This window comes from Micromesistius poutassou (assembly GCF_964030765.1).
Source record: "Micromesistius poutassou genome assembly, chromosome: 15".
Taxonomy (NCBI): Eukaryota; Metazoa; Chordata; class Actinopteri; order Gadiformes; family Gadidae; genus Micromesistius; species Micromesistius poutassou.
This window is the reverse complement of record NC_140285.1, coordinates 6,955,620-6,980,626: the sequence shown is the minus strand read 5'-3', so window position 1 is coordinate 6,980,626 and position 25,007 is coordinate 6,955,620. Positions and strand designations below refer to the sequence as shown.

General features: G+C 43.8%; 2 protein-coding genes across 4 annotated transcripts; both read right to left on the bottom strand.

Annotated features, from left to right (window-relative positions):
* Positions 1 to 851: 851 nt before the first annotated feature.
* On the bottom strand, positions 852 to 14,172 carry srpk1a (SRSF protein kinase 1a). Of its 2 annotated transcripts, none has more exons than XM_084479130.1 (16): positions 14,109 to 14,172; positions 13,386 to 13,440; positions 11,508 to 11,629; positions 10,783 to 10,891; positions 10,556 to 10,643; positions 10,359 to 10,446; positions 9,419 to 9,525; positions 8,506 to 8,671; positions 8,397 to 8,422; positions 8,056 to 8,275; positions 7,354 to 7,821; positions 5,867 to 5,967; positions 5,494 to 5,601; positions 5,039 to 5,108; positions 3,597 to 3,689; positions 852 to 2,075 (listed from the first exon to the last, which is right to left on the bottom strand). In XM_084479130.1, exons 1-16 carry the CDS (start codon positions 14,119 to 14,121, stop codon positions 1,891 to 1,893), a joined length of 2,019 nt encoding a protein of 672 aa, XP_084335256.1. In that variant the 5' UTR covers positions 14,122 to 14,172; the 3' UTR covers positions 852 to 1,890. The 2 variants fall into 2 exon arrangements, with proteins under 2 accessions (XP_084335256.1, XP_084335255.1); XM_084479129.1 differs by lacking the exon at positions 3,597 to 3,689 and adding an exon at positions 2,766 to 2,858.
* Positions 14,173 to 14,826: 654 nt separating this feature from the next.
* On the bottom strand, positions 14,827 to 24,976 carry mapk14a (mitogen-activated protein kinase 14a). 2 transcript variants are annotated; one of them, XM_084480165.1, is made up of 12 exons: positions 24,459 to 24,976; positions 22,873 to 23,002; positions 22,686 to 22,744; positions 20,684 to 20,795; positions 20,519 to 20,548; positions 20,110 to 20,157; positions 19,884 to 19,998; positions 19,693 to 19,764; positions 17,980 to 18,059; positions 17,193 to 17,271; positions 16,639 to 16,812; positions 14,827 to 15,966 (listed from the first exon to the last, which is right to left on the bottom strand). In XM_084480165.1, exons 1-12 carry the CDS (start codon positions 24,575 to 24,577, stop codon positions 15,902 to 15,904), a joined length of 1,083 nt encoding a protein of 360 aa, XP_084336291.1. In that variant the 5' UTR covers positions 24,578 to 24,976; the 3' UTR covers positions 14,827 to 15,901. The 2 variants fall into 2 exon arrangements, with proteins under 2 accessions (XP_084336291.1, XP_084336290.1); XM_084480164.1 differs by lacking the exon at positions 17,980 to 18,059 and adding an exon at positions 18,520 to 18,599 and having other exon boundaries at positions 24,459 to 24,970.
* Positions 24,977 to 25,007: the final 31 nt, after the last annotated feature.

Sequence of the window (25,007 nt, the reverse complement as noted above, 5' to 3'; positions counted from 1 at the left end):
ACTTCAAGGCTGATTTAATGGAGTCTATTTTCCCAGCAGGCTATATTGACAATTAAGGCTAAGTAGCCAGGTGGGTGACCAATTACCGTACACTCACGTGGCCAAGCCAGTAACCAATTACCGTACACTCACGTTGCCAAGCCAGTGACCAATTACCGTACACTCACCTGGCCAAGCCAGTGACCAATTACCACGCACTCATATTACGGCGGCTAAACGAAGATATACGTCGTATCTGATTTACAAACAGTCGTGAATAGTTTCTTCCCCACATAATGGACAACACCATATATGTTTTTATGAGTTTGTAGCAACACTACAAACGTTGCCTCTTTGCCATTTCCGTCAAAGCCAAGACAGACCAAAGGTTTACCTGGGTAATTAAAACCTGTAGGCATTTACTATTCCGCCCCACTTCCAATAATCCAATATAATTCTCACCTGTGTTCGAGAGATGCCTCATGAACCAACCTCAGAACGCAAGCTAGTTTACCTTGTGTCTCTGTTGGAATAAGCCACGTGTTGAACATTTACCTCTCGGAGTCATACCTAGTCCGAAACGACCATAGTATACCACAAAGAATCGAGTTATTTTTTTCATCACCATGACAAGATGTTCGTTATCTATTTAGATTTCTTGCATGGCGTGTTGCATATAAATTGACATTAAACAAAAGCCGATATGCTATGTTATAATTGTGTTGAGATAATAAAAGGAATTATTAGAAACTGGGTCTATGGAGTCTTTGTAGAATTGTTTAATTGAGAACATTGTTATTTCAAGTTTGACCATTTCTATGGGGAGAAGACATTATGGAACAGTTGGCCTTACATACAAATGAGCTTGGACAGTTCTTCCAAATGCTTTATTAAAACAATACTACCTAGCTAAAGTACTTTAGCTAAGACATAGTGCGATCTGTTAAAAACTGTACACAGCTGTAATATACATAACAAGGCAAACTCTTTGGTACAGGTATATACAGACAGTTTATTTTTACTTGTTTTTTCCTTTTACCTTATATTGGGCTTCTTAACATGCCATCTTATTGAAACCTTCCCAAACATCATATTGCTGAAATGTTATAAATGTATGAGAATGCCAGCCTCCCATGAGAATGAAGTATTTCATTACAACCAACCACACTATGTCAGCTGATAGATTTAGCTAAGCCTAAACAGGACCTACAGCAACAGATGTTAATGTTTCAACTGAAAACAAGTGATTATGATTGGAAAATAATCTCTGCATATTGTTACGGCGTATCATGTGAAGATGGTCAGCCTGTCGTCCAATGTCCATACCCTACTCTAACAAATACAAAAAAAGTGTGTCATCGAATACAAGATAAAACAAGTAATAAAGGAGAGAACACGACATTAATGAAACTGTAAGAGAAACACATTGAGACCTTTTTTTTTTCTTCTTTTTTTCCATGGAGGAGAGGGACAGGTTAAACTGAGCCATTAGTCTACATATCCTTGAGGTTTTAAGTTTGTTTGTTATTTTTTAGTGCAGAATGAAAACCAACCAAGGATGAGCGACTACAATTACAGGGAAACGGCTAAATGATATACAGGGGAGGTGGGGAGGAGCCGGGGGAGGGGGGGTGGTTACGAAGCATGAACCACTCACAAGCATGAAGTAACTAAGTCACTGGGATCCCCACACCATCAATACAAAGGGAGAGATGAACGGACACAGGGAAAAGTAAAACGTACATACGAGCAACACCCCAATGATAAGAACAAGGTAACAAAACAAAAAAACTAACAAACAAATAATAAATATTTAGCAGATATGCCCAAACTGGAAAGTGATCTGTTGCAGTCTCTGGAGAATGAGAGGAGGAGAAGGGAGAGGGGAGGTGCAATGGCGGGAGGGCGCCACTAGATGGCGATCCAGGGGTGGCGTAGGCATTCGGCCGCCGTGGCCCTCTTCTCGGGGACCAGGTCCAGCATGGGGAGCAGGAAGTCGGCAAAGCAGTCGGCCTCCTCGCGGGGCCACTCGTACTTGTCCACCAGCACCTCCAGCAGCCCCCACGGCTTCAGCTTGGTGATGTGCTTCAGGTCACCTAGGAGACCAGGCTCGGGTCAGCGCCACACATCCCGACGCAGACAATAACATGCATGCAGCGTCTCTTTAGAGTCGCAACGTGAAAGATTGAGACCCTTCTAGTTAGTAGAATTAATAACGGAGTTACTGTTATCCGTGCACTTTAACTAGCTATGCAGCTAACTAGCGTACATTGTTTTTATTTGTAGTATACATTGGAGGTTATAGGATGTGATTTTATTGATATCACTATGGATCCACATTGATATGTCCAGGTTATTTTAAGCTATGAGCTAGTTGAAATTATGTACATTGCTACTTTAACTACTACGCATTAACGCATCACTGACAGTTCCAGTTCAGTTCCTAGTCTACTGCCTGCGTACTTCACTAAACCCATCAATAAGGGATTAAAAAGCCATGTTAAGCTAGTACATCCATCATTTCAGGATATATTTTGCAAAAATGTAAACCTGCACTGTGTAACTTTGTCACTGCGGCAATCACTTTTTTCTTCAAAAGTATTTAAACTTCCCCAACCACGACAAACATTAGCCGGGGGACTTTTCTCTTTAAATTATATCTCGTCTGCAGAAAAAAAGTGTTGGTGGTGACAGAGATCCATAATGCAGGTTCTGAGTTAAAAGGGGGCGGGAGACAGGATGAGAGCGGGTTCCTCGATGAAAGCCAAACTCTGCCGACACTTTACCTTTCTTGGTGAAAAAGTCCTTGGAATGTTTTCCCGCCAAAACGAGTTTGCGTGGGACAGTCCCCAGCAGCTCAATGATCAACGCTATATGGTCTACACAGAGCCAGCCAGGGGGCCACCACACAGACGAGGAAGAGGAGGGTAATAAGGGTGTGGTTGGAGGGGGAAGGGGGAGAGGGGAGGGGGAGACAAACAGACAGATTCATCATACAGTGTTCTAGTCAGCGGCCCGCTCTGGGTGAGGATGAGGAGGGTAGAGGAGCAGAGAGGTCTGGCTGGCAGGACACCAACAGCTTTGTCTTTTTTACATTAAACCCACCAGAGATTAATGACTCCCCTCCCCCCCCTTCCACCCAGCTTTCACACGTGTGCCTCTGGGTGTTTAGCAAAACCAGGTGCCCTTGACAGGTTTAAAGCCCTTCGATCAACACGAACGGTTAAGCCCTGGGTGACAGACCAATTGGATTACTGATGACTAACCTCTGGCCTATATGACCACAACCATTCATCAACAACTACCGAGACATGCAGGGGTTCTCTGTAACAGTCCATGATTATTTTAAATCAAGGGTGAATAAGCTTTAAAGAAAAGCCTGCTTTGGACTGAACGCAGAGCAATAAAACATCTCATAGCTCATCTGGATTAGGTAGCTTTCGAAACAAATGTTTGAGTCCATTTGCTTGACTCCTGCCTAGTGGTTATCCTGCCCCCAGGCATCCAGCACCAGTCATCATAGCCGTGTTGCCAGGGAGCCATGGCCCCTCTGCCTCTCTTCCCTTGACCCACCATCCCCCCCCCAGAGCTGGGCTTGCATACACAGGCTGGCGTACCTCTCTTGGTGAAGTATTCCTGTGAGAATTTCCCACTCAGGGCAAGATGGCGTGGGATTTGACCCAGCAACTCTATTACGAGAGCAAGGTGGTCTGGAGATGAGGGGCGTCAGAGGAAGGACGCCGAGGATGTAGGAGGGCGAAGGTGGAGGGGGTGGGGGGGGGATAAGGGGTCAGGGAAAGCAGAAAAAAAAAACAGCAGCGAGATGGAGGATAAGAGTTGATCATGACAGCAAACAAGGCGGATGGAATGTAAAAGATGATTAAGAATGATGATTATAAACAAAAATAAGTATGACCAGCATTGAAGACACACAATTATGTTGCTAGTTGAATTAAACAGCTAAATTAGGTACATCTCACACACACACACACACACACACACACACACACACACACACACACACACACACACACACACACACACACACACACACACACACACACACACACACACACACACACACGACTGGTGCCAAATAAAAATGCAAAAAAATAGATGAGTTGCCGAGCCACGGAGGGGGCGGAGCTGGAGAAGGGTCTCATGCCAAGGGGGAAAGGTGCAGCGCATACTTTGCACTCGAGTGTCACAGTTTATAGCTGTGCAAGGAGTGCCAATTAGCTACGATCGAACACCCGAGGTGGATACAAGTCAGGACAGACATGCTTAGCGTCAGGGAAGGGTTCGACATGGAAGGAGGAGCAGGAGCAGCTTGATGAGGATGGGTGAGAGGTGGAGGAGTGAAGTCATGGTGTTTGGTGTGTGTGTTGTGGTAACTAAATCGTTGCGCTTGAGCGTTAGCTCAGGGCTCCTTCTCTTTTAAATCATGCATGTGGAGATGTGCGTTGTTGCGTGTAACCTCAGTGGGTGACGGGGATGGTTCACTTTGATGTTAGAGAGGAAATAGTCACAGGAATGCAGGTACTCGACATTACACAATGGGCATTTTACAACAGATCTAGTCTTAAACAGACAACTTCAACTTAAAGTCAATGTAATCAAAGCAGAGAGGTCTTTTAAAGTCAATGTAATAAAAGCAGAGAGGTATTAAAATTTCAAAGACAGCATGAAATGGTATATCATGGAGGCATGCCACTAGCAACACATTTGTTCCAATAGACCCATCAGAAAAGAACCTTGGACTTGGGACAACACACAAGAAGTGATGGTGTAGGAATATCATTAAACCAAGCTGGCGTGTGTGTGTGATTGATGGCTGGCTTAAGCAGCCTTTCCCATCTGCAAAATGATTACTCAAGTGTCTTTGTGAATAGCTCACCAAACACAAGCACTGGCTCTAAAACGACAATCAGTACTAGTGGTGCATTTCACAGAAGGCACCTTTTATTTACCTCAATCCAATACAGTAAAAACCGAGAAAGGGTACTTTGTGGTTAAAACTAGCTTTGACAGGAAGGGGTTAAAGTTGAAGGAACAATACCTTCGTCCCTGGAATAATCTTCCCCAGAATGTGGTTCGAATAAGTAGTCCCCAGTGGCCAGCTCGAAGGCCTGGGAAGAGAGAGAGGAATCATCACACCACCACAAACTGCAGCCCTAAAACTCAAGAAATGTATGTCTCCCAGCTACAAAATAAAGTTTTCTTCCTTTAATTAGATGTTTCCATTTAGATATCCAGGCCACTTGTATACACTTGCACTTATATACACTTATTCTATATTCCACAAGTGGCCAATAATAATAAGAGAGAAAAGTTGGCATCTCCATGATCCAAAGGGTGCACAAAATAAATGTGTTGAAACTGTACAATGACTGTCCCCTCCCCCTGTGTAGAATACCCCCCTGGACCCCAGCATGAGCGGACATCAGCCCTGTGAGGGTAGGCTCGGCGCTGCAACCCTGTTCATCCACACAGTGTGTTGGCTGTGCCGCTCACCATGCAGGCCGTGCTCCAGATGTCTGCCGGCGTGCTGTAGCCAGCACCGATGAGCACCTCCAGGGAGCGGTACTGCCGGGTCTGGATGTCTTCTGTAAAGTGCTTGTGCTGTTGAGGGAGGGAGGGCAGGAAGCCAGAGGAGCACAGAGAGGGATTAAACGCGTAGTCCCCCGAGACCCCCTCCGCCATATAACCGCCACAATACCATCCTTGAATAACGCTACAAGGATCCAAAATGCAGTACATTCCTCCACATGGCACAGCCAACACATTAAGAAACAACCATTACTCTTATGCTTTCCTGATTAAACAAAAGATTATAGAAATATAGTCCCCCACAGGAAGTCCCCGAAGTCATTAGCAGCCTACTCACCACCCAGCAGGCGTTGCCCAGGTCTGCGATCTTCACCTTGATCTTGTCTGCATTTACTGGCTCCAAAGGGTTGACTAGCAGCGCACCTGCTGAAAGCTTGCCTGCTTACCGGTAAAGCATGGAGGCGGAGAGCGAGCATAGGACAGCATGGAGAGTGAGAGAGAGAGAGACAGACAAAGAGCAAGGAGAGAGTGACCTCTTAGTTAGCTCAGGCATGCAAACCGTGGAAACAAAACCTCCATGCAGATGAGAGTAAATATGCATTTTAATAGCCATCAATGGCTTAGAAACCATGATATAAGCATCAATGCAAGACATCAAATATAATGTAAATCAGTACAAACATGAATTTCATAAACATAAAATATTGTACTCAATTTCATTTTGCACAGATAATAATCAGAGGAAGACAAAAAAGGTAAGCTAGAGGGATTTAAATTGTCTCTGCTAGGGGTTAGGGTTAGGCCCATTCTTACAACAGTCATATCTCCAATTATCGGTATCGCCATTTTCATGCTGATAATAACATTTATCCCAAATTACATTACACAGTGAGTGAGTGAGTGAGTAGAGGGGTTATGACACCTGATCCACTATATACCCACTTGGGTGATGCACAGCTGCTAGTTTGTGCCAGAACACTCCCCACACACTGGCTGTCGCAGTGGGGAGGTGAGGAATGATGACACTCTAATTAGTGACTGGGGGATGATTAGGGGGCCCTGTTGGTACAACAGACGGGGTGTGAGTTTGGCCCGGACGCCAAGGCTATCACCCCTACTCTTGCGATGAGTGTTGTGGGATCTTTAGTGACCACTGGGAGCCGGGACCTCGGTTTAAAGTCTTATTAGAAAGTCTGTACTCTTGAATCAACTTGAATACGCAGGCCAGAGGATGAGCACCCCCTGCTGGCCATCCAACACCTCGACCAGCATCAACTACTCTCCCTGGCAAGGATGAACCAGCCCGGCCCTGCTAAGCTTCCAGAAGAACCAGTATTGCTAGGCAGGTAGCCATGGTGCTGGCTAGGATAATACATTTATAGTACTCATCGTATTGTCACCAAAATGCTTTGTTACTGGACTTTGGAAGACCTCATAAAAAAAGAGTATTTATTTTCTCTCTCCCACCATCGCAGCAGCTCTGCTTCTCACACACCTTTGTTTTTTCATGCACACATTCTGCAGCTCTATTTTTGTGTTCACTTTCACACCCCACCCCATATTATTGTCCAATAAATCTTTCCAATGTCTTTGTGACAAGTACCACTAGCTTGTCCTTGAATGTTCTAGAAGAGTTTCTTACTACTCATTTTTACGTGTTTGCAATGTTTTTATGTATTCATCATTTACTTGAATTATTAAATCGGCCCCAAACATCGTCAAGTGGTTTCTGTGACGACTAGTAATTGCTATCGGCCTTGAAACAAAAGATACCGGACACCCTTTTGTTTTTACCCCAGAAACAACAAACAAACAAGCACTGACCGTTTCTTAGGCTCTCCTGGGCTCCATACCGACAGCCAGCCCTCTCCCCGGCCTCCACCTCCTCCTCTTGCTGCTGCTGCTGCTGCTGCTGCTGCTCCTCCTCCTCCTCCTCCTCCTCCTCCCCCTCCCCCTCCTCTACAGTCCTACTCTGCTCCAGTCCGCCACTGGGGGTCGCCCTCCTCGCTCCCTTGCCGCTCTGGGTGTCCTCAGCGGCGTCGTCCCCTCGTTCGCCGGCCGCTGCCCCGTTGCAGGTGGGCCGCTGCCTCTTGCCTCCGTCCCGGGCGGCGCGTTGCTCCGTGTTGCCGTTGTGCTGGTCTTCCTCCCTGCCACCCGGCTGCCTCGACTCCTCCCTGCCCTCCTCCTCCTGCTGCTGCTGCTCCACCACCTCGGTGCAGCAGGTGAGGCCGTTGCAGTTCTTCTCAGGCCCGTCTAGCCCCAGCCTGGTTACATCTGCAGTCACGCTGCACTCTGAGGACACAGGGGAGATGCACAGAGTCTCGTCACTGACTGGTTTGCATGCCAGACGAAAGAGTCTGGGTTCGGACCCCCAAATGTCCACAGCCTACCTGTATGAATCCCTGAGCAATAGGTCTTACCCCTAGCTGCTCATCCATCGCCAATCCATCCATGGACAAATGACTAAATAGTACATTTGAAATCTTTGCATGATTTTTTTTTTTTTGTCAATGAAGCTGACCCTACCTGCCGTTTCCTCCTCTCCTATGTCCCGTAGAGACAGCTGTCGGAGGGGTGCGCAGGCCCGCGCCTTGGGAGACTGGGGGTCTTCGTCATCGTCATCGTCCTCCTCTTCCTCCACCTTCTCCATCTCCTCCAGGTCCATGATGCACTTCTCCAGCAGCGCCGCCTGCCGCTTCTGCTTCTTCTTTAGCTTCTTCTTCTTGTTCTTGGACATTTTAAGTGTCTGAACACACACAAGCACGCAGAAAGGGAGATGGGTTATGGGAACTTCCTGTGAACACACAGGAGTCCATTCTAATGAAATACGCAGAACTGACTGGAAGAAGGGGGTACTGGGGACTCACTTGCTTTGGCACCGGTGCTGTGCTTACTGAAAAGACAATAGGTTCAAAGTCAGTGTTATTCAGTACACTATTCAGAACCTCATGTGGATTAAATCTGCGTGTGACGTACTTGCGGAGCCGGAGGGGGGCGGGGCTCCAGCTCGCTGCCACTCGGTGGCCTCGGCGGCCAGCCTCCTGATGTAGGGCTCGTCCACACTCATCAGGATGTTCTCCGGCTTGATGTCCGTGTGGATGATCTGACACTTGGTGTGCAGGTAGTCCAGGCCCTGCAGAACCTGGTGGATTTATACACCGGGGGATGTGGAAGTTATTTTCAAGATGTATGCATTATATTACTCATTACTTCCATTTTAAAGTAAAACGTTAAGTTACCATTACTGTATAATGTAGTAACTAATTATATTATTATTACGCTAGGCAAGTTTTTTTTTAATTGTGTTATTATTTAGCCTGATCATTAAGCTAAATCCCCATGTCTTCCCTTATCGAGTATAAAAACAGAAAACATGTATGCAAAAACTGTAAATCTTTTCACGTCTGTGATCCATTCATTTTCGTTAGGCTGACATATTCAATAGCAGCAGCTGGGTGAAAAAACAACCACCTGAATTTTAATCCAGACGTGATTATTTTTAATTATTAGCTCAGCCACTCTGTGGGATGTTTTTACACACAAACAAACAGATAATCTTTCCCTTATTCATCATAAAAATTAAAAAACATCACTTGATACCGGATAGTAACGTGTTACTTGACATAGTAGCTTAATAATATAACCCAAAAATAAAGTTACAATTAAAAGTAAGATATTACTGTAACACGTTACTCATGTAGTGTGTTATCCACACAGTGGTATAATCCACTGTGTGGATTATACCAAAAGTGGTATTCAGGCATGCAGAAAGCAACAAAAGATGGGGATGAAAATTGAGTAAACACTAAATCGCCCACTCTTCAAAACCAGGTAGGGGGAGAGGAGTCTCCTCCATACTTAAGCGTGAGAGGAGGTGGTGTTGGGTTACCTGTCGTATGATGCTCTTGACACAGGGCAGCGGCAGGCCCTGGTAGTTTGACTTAATGATCCATTTCAACAGGTGATGTCCCAGGACCTCGAACACCATGCACACATCTGACACACACAGCAGTTAAGGGCTGCACTGTTAAAAACAACTATACATTGCCAAATAATTAAAGTTATTTTTTTTTATATTCCATATATGCCATAATATTCACTTGTCTTTCAAGTTTGCCGAGGAAGTTGACAGAGCCAAGTACAGCAGCGGCTTCTCCTGAACTCTCGCCACAATTTGGAGTATGTAAAAGAGGGGAGCATAAATCTCAAGTTTGAACTGAAACTAAATGCAAAATGAATTCTTCGGATACCGATTTGAACGACTTCAGGGCCCCAAGTACTAATTTGTGTTCTCGGTGTAGAGCAATTTATATCTCCCTATATCTTTAAATACACTTTAAAGAAGTCACATCTTCTAAGCCTGCTTTTGTGATGTACTGTATATAAACTACACGTCATTGGGCAGCATGTAAGTAAAACATTCTTGGAGGGGGCGAAAAAAATACTTGCGTCGTGTCAAGCGGTCTCACATTACAGCACTACATTCAGGGGCAGGGACAGCGTCAATGGCCCCGTCTTGCCCTCAGCAACCCGACCTTGCACGACCACTCACAGGTTAGCTGATAGGCGGGGTCTGTTTGGGACACTTGGGGCTCCATTCAGAGGGGCGGTCACCTGTTTACAATGTCACCGGCACGTCGACTTCCAGCTAAATATGACACCGGTGTGGAGGACTTATCCTCTGGCTGACAAAGTACTTTCCAAAAGGGATTAGCGGAGTCCAGCAGCGCCAGTTGGGGGCACCGGTGAGAACAATGGATCAGATGCATCCGTCTCACGGCAGCCCGGGAACGGCTGGGAGACACCGGGCAGAGCAGCAGAAAGGATACGAGTTCCGTTAACGCCGGAGATCTTGAAGTCGTCTAGCAGCTGGACCACCATCTCCCTGTTGGGGTCGTCGGGGTCAGAGTTTCGTACCTAGTGGGGGAAAAAAAATAAAACAAAGAAATATGAGAGGAAATATTTTCATCCATTCATGTCCATTTACAAATTACAATTATTTCAATGAGTTAATATTTCTACTCACAGATCTGAGGAGTTTGATCTCGTCCACGGCCGTTTCTGTATAGTGCTCTGCGCTTTTCACTACTTTCATTGCCACGAAATGCTTTACCCTGCAAACCAAAATGACACGTACCACTCAGACCAGAGAGGGCCATCAATGACAATCAAATACAAAGAAATCACAAAAATAGGCACCAAGTGTAATCCACTGAAATAAAAATACAAGAGTAGGTGAAAGAGTGTTCTTACTGGATGTCCCACGCCAGCCACACTGTGGAAAAGTGTCCCCATCCCAGCTTTCTGATGACATGGTACTTCCCGTTGAAAAGGTCTCCTATCTTCACATGGTGATATCCACCTGGGTAAAAGAGAAGCAGCAGCAGGCTTAAAACTCTGATCCTACAGAGAAGATGCTCTTAAAAGTGCAGTGTGTAGAATTGAATGCTATCTACTGGGGAGATTGCAAATGGCGACAGTGTGAATTCCTCTACCTTTCCAACCTCGTAGAATAAGCTAGGGTGGCCTGTACTGACATGTAAGGTGCCAGTAGGTATTCCAAAATGACGATATTCGTCTACGACAGCATTGAGAAGCCAAACTGGTGAGGTTCCTTGGTAGATTTACAATTTGTATTAAGTCTACAAGTCTTGAATGACAAGTAAGGTAGAAATTATGATTGCTAATTAAAATTGCGTCCTCTCTAGAGTCGTTTGTCCGTTCTGGGCTACTGCAGAAACATGGTGGTCTCTGTGGAAGGGGACCCAGTCTCTTTGTAGATGTAAAGAGTGAATTCTAAGGTAATGAATACTTGTGTTTCATGGGATTACACACTAATTAAAAACATACTCATGAATATTGTATTCCATGTCTGCCAAGTTTGTTTCGCTGGAGGTGACTAAATTCCACCTTGCACCATTACGCATGGGACCGGGGGAGACTGAGTGGGGAGGGGGTTGAGAGGAAGCGAGGCATACCCTTGCAGTAGTCGTTGGGATCCTCCTGCTCCTCGTCGTCGGAGCCCAGGATCTCCTCCTCGGGCTCCTGTGGAGAGGCTTCTGGCTGCGGTTGGGGCAGAGCTCTGGGGTGAGCCGGCTGCCTGTGGGACACACAGGGATAGAGCAGAGTGGTCACTCAAGTCCCGAGAGAGGTCTAGAGTTGGCCCTCGGGCACACAGCTGTGATCAGTGAAAGCAAGCGACGAGGTACAGCCTGATCCACCGCAGACTTTGTGAAAACGTGATCGACAAAAACACACACACTGATGCATCGATTTGAGAGCCTCCCTGTACGCTTTTGCTTCTGAAAAGGCAATTCCACTCCTACCTTCAAGTCATTCACAATCCGCTAGCATTGTGTGTGGTCATATTGTGCACGAATATAACTTGACCGTTTGCAGGGGCACAATCTAGTTGTTATGGTGAAATCCCAACCTGAAAGATTCTGGATTCAATTCCCATTTCTCGATCAATCCTTGAGCAAGCACCTAAATCCTACTCGCCTTCCTTAATGCTCATAAAATGCGCATCGCTTTGGATAAAGGACTGCTGAATAAATTGTGAAATTATAGGCACGTCTTCACTTAGCTCAAGTATGCAAATGAATCCTGTGGCCTGGGCGTTTCCAACTCGTCAAACATCTAATTTAGTTGAGGCAATAACACCAAGGCCTCCTGAGGAGCTTCAACCGCCGCCATAGAAGCATCATCTCAGCGCTAGCTGTAATGGAGTGGACCCTCTGGTTTACTGCTTGATACTGGCATACTCATTAAAATCTCTTTAGCAAAATATCTTCAAAATGTATCTAAACTATTTAACAATACTGCCCTTTTTCCTCAGACTCAAGACCCACCACCAAGCAAAATAAATTACAATTTACAGATTACAATTTAGACGATTTTCTTAATTAGTTCTACAGCCATTAATTCACAGCACTTTAGAGTCTGGTAACTCAATGCAACAGTAGTATGTAAATATTATAGCAATACAATAATTGCTGTTTAGGTTATGTATACCACTGGATCCCTAAACTTATCAAACAATTCCGATCTTTAAAAGGCAAACTAGATTGGACTTTATTTGGGTTAGTGTGTAAATTTTTGCATGCAGCTATATAACCCTTTGAGTATATGTGCTCAAAAATAAAAGATAAAGCTATTTTTGGGTTATCTAATACTCCTTTCTGGAGATAAAGGTTCAACTAAAATTGACATTCATTGAAATGATAACTGACCAAGCTGCCTTTTCACTACACAGTCTTCAAGATGCATGAGAGAGTATATACAGATTCTTTGAATAGATTCTCAAAATCCCAGCATGACATTGAAGACATGGTTTGTTAAAATACATTAAATTTAGCATTGGCAGATGTACCATGGAGATCACAGAGAAGATGAGGGTTTATTTCCAAGGGTGCTGTTTCCATTGAAACGCAATGTCTCCGTGAGCCTATATATGTAGGCTTCATTCTCTTCAATTTAAATATAGCACAGGGTATTATGTAACGCTCTGGCGGATGCCTCTGATGGAATTATTAGTAGGTAGGTAGTTCAACGGCCAGTATTGGACAAAGAGGAGGAGCAGCCCTACGGCTATGACTAGTTCGCAACAAGACTAATTGATAGAAGATCACAGACACTTGGACAAACGAGGATGCATCATAAATAATGAATAGTTGACGTGCATTATAAGATCAGAAGCTCTAGCGTGCGCGGACGGCAGCACGTGTGTCGGAGATTCTCACGACGTGCTTTTCCGGATGCGACATGACTGGAGCGCTGGGGTTAGGGCTCGAGATGGAAGAGATCCAATGCACGACATTGATTACCGACGACACTGAGAGAAAGCAGTTACTTACTTTTTGCTGGATTTCTTTGCCTTTGCCCTCTTCTTTCTCGCTTGGAGTGCCAAAACTGTCAAGAAACATGATGTTGATTGCCCCTTATTAACGGTTATTCAATAAGGCGTATAGTAAACATATGTCCCTGAACTGAACACACACAATGTGTTATCTCTAGTACGTGACACCCTCCTTTACCCTGACATGATCTCATACGTGATCATGTCTGCAAAGATGTACATTAAAACGCCCACTCACATTCAATGTGCAAGAGGGCAAGAATACGTGTTTTGTCCATGAAACAAGCCAACCTGATTTACATTCTCACCATTAGAAAATGCTGAAAGAGGGTTCAACATGCAAGGTGCGTGGCAAAATAATCACATCGAGTCAGCTGTCATGCTAGTTAAAACACGAAGCGATAGCAGGTAACCGCTATCGACGCGTCGGCGTGTCTATGTGTGTGTATATATCGATATCTAGTGCAGTTATCGGAAAATCGTCTGCTTAAAAGCCAGCTCGTACATGTTTGATTGGAGCTGGTGTCAAGGTAGACAGCTAACGTTAGCTTCCCTCAGCTCAACAGTGCGTGACAGACGTGCTCAATTTCAGCACCAGCTAAACGATAACACCTTACTGTTAAGGATTCCCGAGAACATGCCATAGTGTGTGTTTCGTATGTGGAGCCATACAGCCTGACATTGCTGGAATGCAGAAATGCTATGTCTTTGTAAAGATTACCTTTTCTCTCCATGTCGGCTTCGCAGCTAGCTGTTAGCCAGACTAGCAGTCATCGAATGATCCACGCATGCGCAGTGGCTTCCACCCTAAGGAGCGTACGTATGAAGATTACTGTACCTGGGCATTTGTCACAAAAATATTATGTTCAAATACTTCATAGTTTAAGGGCAAATGTGTTTCTCTTATACCAAACGTGTCGGAAAATATGATAGTTGTTAGGCCTACATTAAACATATGATGCGGGGTCGCCGGCTGTCTAGACCCCCCCGCCCCCCTACCCCTCCTTTACAACTGTCTAATTTGAGAAACTGCACTTTGGACGCTCGTTGCTCGTTTTCAGTTTGAAATAGCAGCAGAAGGACTTGGTATAAGTACTACTAAGCACGAAAACTGGTTTTAATAGATAGTCCTTATTTAAATCAATTTTCTTCCAAACTTGATTTGTTTGGTTTCTGTACTTCCTTGTGCAATTGTATTCTTGCCGTTATTTTATTCGGCCAGAATACAATTCCTTAGTTTACTGAGGCCATATTCAGTGGCCTTCAATATAATGGAGATAGGCCTAAAAACTATTGAAGGGAAAAGTTTACATTTCGAGTCTAGTGTATCTTTGATTATGATCCTTGGGCAGATCTTGCCGTCTCAAGACCGATGAGGTTCAAACCGTATATTACCAAGTCTATTAGATAATAATTAGCATTAAAGAGACATGAGACTCTGAAAAACAAGTTTTATTTTTGATAAACAAATGTAGAATTATAGTAACTCTGCTGAACTAAAAATAGTTTACTGGGGTTTTTTGATTGCTGTTCATAAATACCACCTCAACAATGTATAAATACATCTAAATCCCTTATTTCATGTGTATTTCTATTCGTTTTAGCTGGACACTTCAAATTCCTGTAAACAAACATCACACTCTTGCATACATACACACAAACACAAAGATAGTGATTGCTTTGTGAACCGTGACATAAGAAAATGCTATTTACACATTTGAGTGGATGTGACACTTTTTCCTGTGTCATATAAACATGTGTGGTTCTTGAACAAGGGGTTTGATTATTTCTTATGGATTAAATAGGATTTATTTCTAGTTACCTAGGTTAAGAACAATTCAACTGGAGACCTGAAACAAACACAGAATGTATAAGCTATGGACAATGGAAAATGTAAATACTTATGGAGAACAGACATTCTTATTGGCTGCGACATGTTCCCACAACTGCAAATCTCATCATCAATGTACAGAATTAAGAACAGGGCCTATAATAAAAAGCTAACAGACATTCATTTAATATTACAAGAGTGTGTGTGTACACCTTGGCAGAATGAGACTGAATACAGTATTCTATTTTTAATTATAAAGAAGGTAAAAGCTAAATATAAGTTATTCATTCCTACATCTGTAAAACACACGCAATAGCACAGCTATAGTTTAGGACGTTTCAGCATCTCATTTTCTGAGTGTCACAGTGGTGAGTCGTACAAGTCTGTATACAACTTGAGACCGATATACAACTATTGAAGCTACAGGAAAAAAAAGAAAAAGAAAATTTGATGGAGGACATTTCCCAGCAATACACCAAGAGCACTAGTGGTTCATAGAAAAGCATGACGTCTCTTGCCATCTCCACTTTTGATTGTGTTCCCTCTAATAAAAAACAAAACCAACAGTAGTGAATGTTTTCTCTGATTAAAAGTGATTGGCTGAAGGATTGCAGGCACTCTGATAAGATATTGGAGTCAGTATTAAACTGCTGGATGCTCTGGTAGATGGGTTAGGACAGCGCTCACGATTCCATGACGTCTTCTTCAGTAGGGGGGTCAAAATTCATCATCTCCTCATAGGTTAGCCCTATAAAGGAAAAATAAATACGCAAAAAAAAGTATTTGCATAAGCATCGTTAAGAAAAAGCTGTACTAGGGAAGGCATTTTATAAACAGATTAATTCATTTTCTTTTTTTTAACCACTTTTTTTTGGTCTATTTTAAATAATAAAAAAAATTAGCTCCTGACTTTCGTCCGCCATGTTTGTTACAGTAAAAAGATTAGTGAAACTTCCAGTTTTGAAAATCTAGACTGGATTGTTGTGGAATGGAACGGGTTAGTTAGAAACCAGCGTCACATCAGTGCGCATCCTAATCTTAGTCTCTGTTTAGGTCGTACTCATATCCACAGCAGTTCTCAAAAGGTGAACAGCCTCTGGCATGATTGTAGCTTAATTTTCCTCTGAATGCAGCAATGGGTGAAAAATAGGCCTTAAACCAAAACTATAAATGCACTCTGCATTAACTCACCTGGGACGCCTGATCACACTAGACACACAGCAGGTGTGGCTGCTTCACTGTCTAACATGGGTGCCAAAATAAAGACACAGTACAGAGAAAGCAGCAGAAAGTGGAGTCAAGAAACAGCAAGGCCTAACCCATAGCTGAATACCCCATACCTTCTAATCAGTAAGAGCTTCTGTCTTTTTAGCTAACACCGGGTTCTACGAATCATGAATACGCTGATGATTACACATACGTTTCCACTCCTTGATCTCCAGCTCCCGGCTCTCAAAGCTCTGGTCGTAGGGCTCGGCGTTGGGCTCATCGTCAGGGTCGTGGTACTGGGCAAAATAGGGATGGACCAGAGCTTCGGCTGCAGTGAGCCGTTTGTCGGTGTCCAGAACCAGCATCTTCTCAAGCAGATCCACAGCTGTTGGAACAGTCCAGAAGAAACGTCTGAGGTCAATGCATTGCAATAACCATACACTGCCACATTTGTTTTCTAAAGAGATGACTATGTTTTTACAAAGAAAAACCTTTAGAGTGCATATATTTTGAGCATAGATGGGTTACACCAGTGAGAAATTGGTATGGAAAAATTGTGCAGTGTTTTTTTTATGGCAAACTCCTGGAAACTCTGGATATGTCTGACATATTTATATATATCTGATGTAAAATCATCCTACCAATACAACTCTCGGGCCAAAAGGTAATTTTAAAACGACTTGTCAGACTTGAAGTTAACCTTTGATGACAGTGATGTATAGAACAATACTACTTACATTTATTAAAACTCATGCGTTGTATTACCTTGGGGGTTGGCACCGATAAACACATCAGCAAAATTCCTCTTGGGCATTTGCGGCAAAGAGTTGATGTAGTTCCTGGCCTGGAAACAAGCAATTCCCTCATTGTAATCAATGTATAAACCAATATAGATTTCTACACCATTTTATATTATGCCTCTAAATTATGGATTTTTTTTAATATATATATATATATATATATATATATATATTTTAGAGACAGACAACAGATCTCTATAATATCACTTAATCATTAAGCTAAGCATTACACAGAGATCTGCCGAGAGGTGAGAGGGCATATTTTGTGTAAATGCACAAGCGAAAAATAGACAAAGCACCATGTAGCAAGACGTCTGGAATAACTTAAGTAATTAGTACCATAGAACCATAAAGGAAATAGATTTCCGAAAGAATTATGTGCTTGTAATAAGTTATTGATTAACACTTCTTGATTTAAAAACTACGAACAACTTGTCCCATCAAAACACTGATGTTAACAACTGTGCCGTTTTAGCAAACAAGTTAGATTGTTAGCCGATAGAAATAGTAATTTCAAACACATGCATCAAGCATGCCCATGACACTAACTACATTTATCAAATATAAAAATAAAGCAAACTAATTGTCATTTGTCTTGGATCATTCGAGTTGGCAAAAACTATTAACTGCTGCACTATTGCCGTGGACCCTACTCAGATGTGGATATATGGAGGGACGGGGAAAGTGGCGTGAGAGCAAGCTATAGTGGCCCACCAAGGCTCTACCAGAAGGCAGCCGTGGCTCCTGCTCACCTCATGGCTGGGCATCCTGCTTATTAGAGACGCTGGGGGCGTCCCTGTGAGTCGCATTATCTGCTGAAGCTGGTTTATATCTACGAGGCTTGGGTCAAGGGGAGTGTAGCGATACAGCAGAGATGGTTAAGTAGCAGCTTCTACTGGCTTTGCGCCGCATGTTTTCTCTCTACACGCTTTCATTTGCCCAGGAAACTTTGCGGTTTTGAAATGTTTTGAGAAAAACTTGAGGGCCCGAAAAAGGCCTGTTAGACAGAGAAAAAGAGAACACCATCACATGCTTTGAAAGACGATGCAAGAGGAGTCCTTAGCAGTCAGTCACAGAGGTGGCAGAAAAATGCAAGAGATTGTCGTTTCATTTGATTAGACATAGATACAGAAGCAAAAGTCATACACAGTTCAAACAAAAACACCCAGACAAGAATTTTTCCACTAAACATGTTTGGTAGCCGATACACAAACAAACACAAACACACAGATTCTTTGTGGTTCAAAAGACAAAAAGGAAAACAAAACCCTTGCATGACGACGTGGACTCACAGACTCAGAAGATATTTTCATCGAAAGCTCAGGCCCTGGCGTTCCGACGAGCAGCATGATAAGCTTCAACTGATCAATGTCTACCCGTGTGAGGTAAAGGAAGACTGGAGCTGGACATGGGAGACCATGGAATCTCTCTCCCGTTAGTCGGCATCATACATGGGGAACCAACAAAACTCAGGCACTATCGGCATTGTTCAAATATCGGTATCCCTGAGGACACCAGTCTCCATTAAAGTCATGGTGAGAAACACAAACAAAAAGGGTCAATACATTGTTGGAAGTGGTTGGTTATGCCCGATTGGCAGCGTTTCAGCAACCAGCCAGGAGGAGAAAGGAGTCACATACAAGTTAGCAATTTATTAGAAAAGGAAGCTGGCAGGTGGAGAGCTAGTTAAACAGAAGGAGAGAAAACCGGACATGCAGTCTCGGCTGGTTGATCTACTCAAACAAACATGAGGTGTGGCATAGGCTGGGAAAGGGCACAGGCCATGGACATAGAGGACAAGTGTTTAAACAAGTCGAGAAATTAAACAAGCCGTCCTGCTGCAGTTCAGGGGTGAAGAGTGTTACAGCTTTGACAGCCACATGCAGCACAATATCTCTGTTGTGCAAACACCACATCAGCTTTCTTTTGAAAGAGTACAGGGCACCGCCCCACCAAATGCATTTCATGGCCCCTTCCGTCACCTCGGTTCCCATTACATTGGGCTTGATGGGAGAGCACAAATCCCATTAACTAAAAATAAATATTTTGCTGGCAGCACAATTAGCTATTTCATTGGACATACGTTGTGGAATCCAATTTCCTGCTTTGACCGCTGGTTATCAAAATTGGTAAGAAGGGGTACGGGAGAATGAGAATGGATTGCATTTGGTGGGGACTGGCAATCAGAAGGTTAAGAGTGGAATGGACTTTGATTCATCTTTGGTTTAAATAGAGAACATGAAAACCCAACATTCAGCAAAAAAAAAGTTATCGTCAGCTGTGTCCGTTCAGCAACCGTTTCTGCAAAAAAAAGAAGAAGCTGCAGAGGTTTGAAATCACAAATAAATCTTTAAATGCAGCCTGCTTTGACACAGAGTGATAAGAGAAGTGGTGAACCATGCCAACGTGTAGGGTGCTCCAGTGAACCTTCAATCTCACTAAACCAAAACCAGGCGGAAGGATACGGTCTGTACCCGGGAACAGAGTTCTTCCCGTTAGGAGCTCTGCCATGATGCACCCGACAGACCAAATGTCCACTGAAACACAAGACGGGACAAACACGCACAAGATATGTGAAATACCCTTGTTCAAAAACCATGTGAAAGTCCAGCGCTAAGAAATACAACTAATTATAATAACACCAGCAGTCACGTACCGGTCATGTTGTAGTGCATCCAGTTCAGCATGATCTCCGGGGCTCGGTACCAGCGCGTGGCCACATAGCCCGTCATTTCATCGTCAGTGTGCCTCGCCAAACCAAAGTCCAGAATCTGAGGGAAAGGCGACAGGAAAAGGCTCTCACTTGAGTCAGCAACCACTAAACAAGCCCCTTGTAATTAAGGTTGCTCGCCATGAAGAACAACAGGTGGTGTTTTACTGACCTTTAGTTCACAGTCCTCGTTCACAGCCAGGTTACTGGGTTTCAGATCCTAGAGGGAACACAAATACTGCCATGTCACCCATACTGAAAGAAGAGTATTTGTGTATGTATATTTAGGACCATATAATGTTGGTAAATGCTAAATGCCATACCACATTCCAAATAAGAAACACAAGGTTATTCTATAAATGTGTGGAAAACAAGGTAATGATTATGTTTATAAACCGTGCTCACACTACACACAGGCCCAGGAGCTTTGTGTATGGAGCGGACACAATACAGAGGGCCCAGGGGCCTTGTGTATGGAACGGACACTATACAGAGGGCCCCGTTTCCCTTGTAGTGTCCCGATACATACAACAGGAGAGGTATTTGATATGCAGAAAGAAAAATCGAAACATGCCACTTACTCTGTGAATGATGTCCGCTGAGTGGATATACTGAAAATAGACAGGAGAAGGTGTGTATTAAATAAACCTCATTAATTATGAAGTGCATCGATTCACCACAAAAGGCAAAGTGATGCACAGCTGTGATCCATTGATCAATTACGACAGCATTACACGTGGCTTCACCTTCAAACCTCGTAGTATCTGGTAGATGAGGAACTGTACATGGTCGTCTGTGAGCTTCTGACATTTCACTATGTTGTTGAGGTCGGCCCCCATCAGGTGGGTCACAAAATACCTGGGGGATCACAAGGGGTTGAGAAGTGATGAACAGGAATACTAAGGATAGTAAGTAACTGTGGATACAAATTTGAACAGCAGAACAGCTGAATTGTGCCTTTACAGAGAATACTATGTATTCTCCATATTGATTTGCACTTTTGTGCAATTAGATACTTGTTTATTGTGAGCCTCATCAAACAAAGTTCTCTTTCACTGATGTACTTATCGCTCATTTAATAATCACGTAGCATCATCATGACAGGGAAGGATACTTGAATATCAAAAACCGCAATGGCCCCCATTTCTGTAATGTATTAGAAAATCATTATGTACTCAGGAACTGGAAACTTTTGTGGACAGACACTTCTCTATTGGCCATGTCTTTTTGAAACCGGTTAAGCTTTAACTCTCTCTGATAATCCTTTCTAGAGTGAGAATACACCCACTGAATGACTAATGTCATTAAGCAGAATGCTCCCAATAAGTGTGTGTAACAAGAGTTCATAAGTGGGAGACCCTAATCCTATTGCCGCGGGGCATGTGTAGGCATTCTGCCGCTCTGGGATTTCTTGAACGCTCATCTATTCTCATACAGCAGTGAGAGCGGATCTTTAAATAGCATCTGGTGGAGATTTGACTTGTTCCCAGCAAGATCCTCTTTGAGACATCAGACGACAGCAGCAACATATGCATATAGACGGCATATAGAGAAGCAGCAGAGTCCACAAGTGGGTGGTGCAGCACGTCCAACCAGAGATCCTGGTTTGAACTCAAATGGAGTCTTGCCACATCAGTGTGAGTCACTTTATGTTTCTGACGCTTTGTTTTTTTTAGATCATTCTTGCAGCACAAAATTCCAGGGAACTCTGGGCATTTGCCATAACCACATCACAATCAAGTGGATGCGATGTAAAATGGACGAATTGAGCGATGTCGTTACATAACATGTGTGCAGAAAACCTGCTTTTAAAAGCGTTTCAGAATACTCCTTGGCAACCCTTTCATCCTCCATTTGACACGCCCACTCCGCGAGGGGAAGTGACCTTGCGCGGCCTCCGGGACACAGTGTCCTGCGAGCCACACCGTGTTAATCTGGGACAGTGGGGCAACTACAGTTGTAAACAAACCCTTCCAACATGATAGTGCAGCAATATGGCCCAGTACATGTGCCAGGCCGGGGATATTACAAATGTTTTTGACGGCCTGATTGTTTGCTATGAGTCGAGAGAAAAACAAACAGCATTGTGTCATTGTAGTTCACTCCATGCAATAGAACTCCACTCCATTATGTCAAGTGTAGAGCAGGTTAATGGAGCCACTTCGAGGGTGAGAGCCCCGACTAGTTACGAGTCGGTTTAGCACAACACTCCATTGTTGCAGGCCCAAGCCTCAACACCCTCTCTCTGTAGTGTCCTCAGAAACCAGGAGGAGACGAGGGAAGAGGCCAATCACAAACAAAATTTCAAGCGGCCAACTTCTTTTGAATTTGTAAAGAACAAATATACCGGCAACAAATAATTTAAATACCTGGAAAGCAAATGGGCCTTCATTGTAACAAAGCCAGGAACAGGAGGTTGAACAGGGAGGGAAGGAAGCCAGCTGTGAAACAACTGTTGTAGCTGCAATTGACTGAGTAAGTAACCAACAAGCGGGCCAGTCAGAGACACATTCCAGTCTGTTTAGTCTACTGGCCGGCCTCCAGGTGTTTTCCTGGCACCAGGGACAGGGTCTGCTGCAGCAGCGGCGCCCAGGCCAGATATGTTGGAGCGCATTCGTGAGACAATGAAACACTGTGGCGGCGCGATCAAGATGGAAACCTTCACACGTGGTCAACGGAGATCTCTGTGTTAATTAAAGGTCAGCAGAGCGGCATAGTATATGATGGTGTAAAACGCATCCAACTCACACATCGTTGAACTCCTTCAGGCTGGTGGCGGGGGTGAAGACATCGAGAAGACAGATCACCTGTTGCCATGCAAAAGTACACAATCAGCCAATCACTCGCGCGAACAGGGTTTGCATGGAAATAAATCTGTGCCGGTCAGCGGGCCTTCGGTTTCAATACACAGTAAGAGTAAAATAGAGAGACTCACATTTTCATGATTCATGTGCTTCAGCAGCCGCAGTTCTCTGTATGTCCTCTTGGCATGGATGATTGACTGGAAGGGCCTCGAAAGCTTCTTCACTGCAATCTTCCGACACGTCTTCTCGTCGAATGAGGAACTGTTGAAAAGGGGATGATACGGAGTCTTAAGTTGGGTGTCTCACAAATACTTTGATATGTTCAACAAGGAAGGAACAAGGAAGGAACATTTGGAATTCAACTGAGGCTTTATTATGATTAAATATTTGGAATGCAGACAAAATGACTAATGTGCTGCTGAGGACTTGTGGCTGCTGAACAAGTTACTTTGAAAGCCAAATCAGGTGCAGGGAAAAAGGCATTGCAAGAAAAGAAAAATATTATTAATCAGCACATTCAGTTTCCGCTGTCAATCTGGCTGAAGTCTGTAGGGAAACCCCATTGCAGAATAGCCTCAAAGCACTTCCTGCCTGTATATCATGGTCATGGATTTGTCAGTAGAATAACTGACAAATGGTTTAGCACTGACAAAATACTCAATAGCTACACAAAGAGTTTTAACAATGCCTGGTTTTAAGAAATAAATGATTAAAGCAGACAAAAGAGACGCATATAAGAGCTGTACTATCATTGTCATAAATACAAATTCCCAAATTATTCAGAGGGATAATGGAGGGAAAAACAAGAGGTTTGGTCCATGCAGTACATCAGTCTAGTCTAGGGTGCAAAGCAATACACCGCCACCGTAATGCGAGCTCATAATCTGACCAGCAAGAGATTACCAGATTCCCTAGCAACAGTAGGCTACAGCTGTCTAGTAAATGGGCAAAACAAACATCTGCCTACCAACAACAGCTGAATAAAAAAATCTCCCACATAAGGCTTTAAAAGGATTTGAATCGTTTTAATCAGTAAATTACTTAAAATGCAGCACTGTTCGATCTTCTGTCCTGCCCAGGCATAATTTGGAATTTCAACAAGTCCTTGTCAGTCTACATTCATTACAATGCTTTTCATTATACTGAACGCACGCAATAGCATACCGTGCCACAATAGGCAAGTTATGCGTTTTACATAATTATACAAAAGGTTTTTCTAGTCAAACACCATTTAACCAGGCCAAACGCATCCCAAAACAGACAACGCATCATATTTATGCATGTATGTGTAAAAAAATAAAATATGTAAATTTAACGCCAAGAATAGACGGACATATATAAAACCTTCACTTTGGTTTAGTTTGAAGACAAACATTTGATCCAGCTGAATCCTTACAACGGTCTCAGTAAAAACAATCTCTCACTCGGCCAACATTATTGCAGACCACAAACCAACGTTACTTTATTTTGGCTAGATGCAATTAATACAAGCGGAATGCAAGGAGGTTTAAGTTGTTGTTACTGTGCTCAATGTCTAGACATAAAAATAAATCCTTCTGCTCGTTCGGAGGCACACCGTGGCTCCTTAGCTAGCGTTAGCTCGCTGGTGGAGCTGGAAGGCTAACTTTAGCATACCCACGGCAGGCCTCGCCGAAATGAATGGGTGTCAAGCGGGGGGAGAAGGACCTCAGTGTTCCGCACACAAAACGAGACTCACCACACAGATCCGTACGCTCCAGAACCGACTGGAAGCAGACACTTGTACCGCTCCGGAACCTCCCAGATGGTCTTGTTGACCTCCTGCCGGTAGAACATGGGTCTCTCTTTCTGCGACATTCCTGCAGAACCACTCACCGAGTTGACTTCTGCTTTCCCTGGCGTAAGGTGGCTGCCTGCTAGTGGGAGTCGTGCAACCAACGCAAGTTTCCAAAAGTTTGCAGACGGTGCGATAGGAACCTTTGTCGTGATTTTAGAATATCCACCAATGTGTATTTCCTTCCGAAATCCTCCGATATAACCACATGGATCCGGGCGTTTGTTTTAGAATGTAATTTGCCTAAATCTACACGCATGCTGTTACCATGATTCGCCCGACTTGCAAAACTGTGGTGTGACCAAGTATCGCGAGATAACAGCTATCCAAGCAAGTCGATGGACCAGATCAGAGGATCAGAAGAGCGCAGAGAACAAACAAGTCAGCGACCAGACCAGACGCTCCTCAGATCCGACGCATGCCGCTCACTCGCGCAATATTTCCATCCTATCT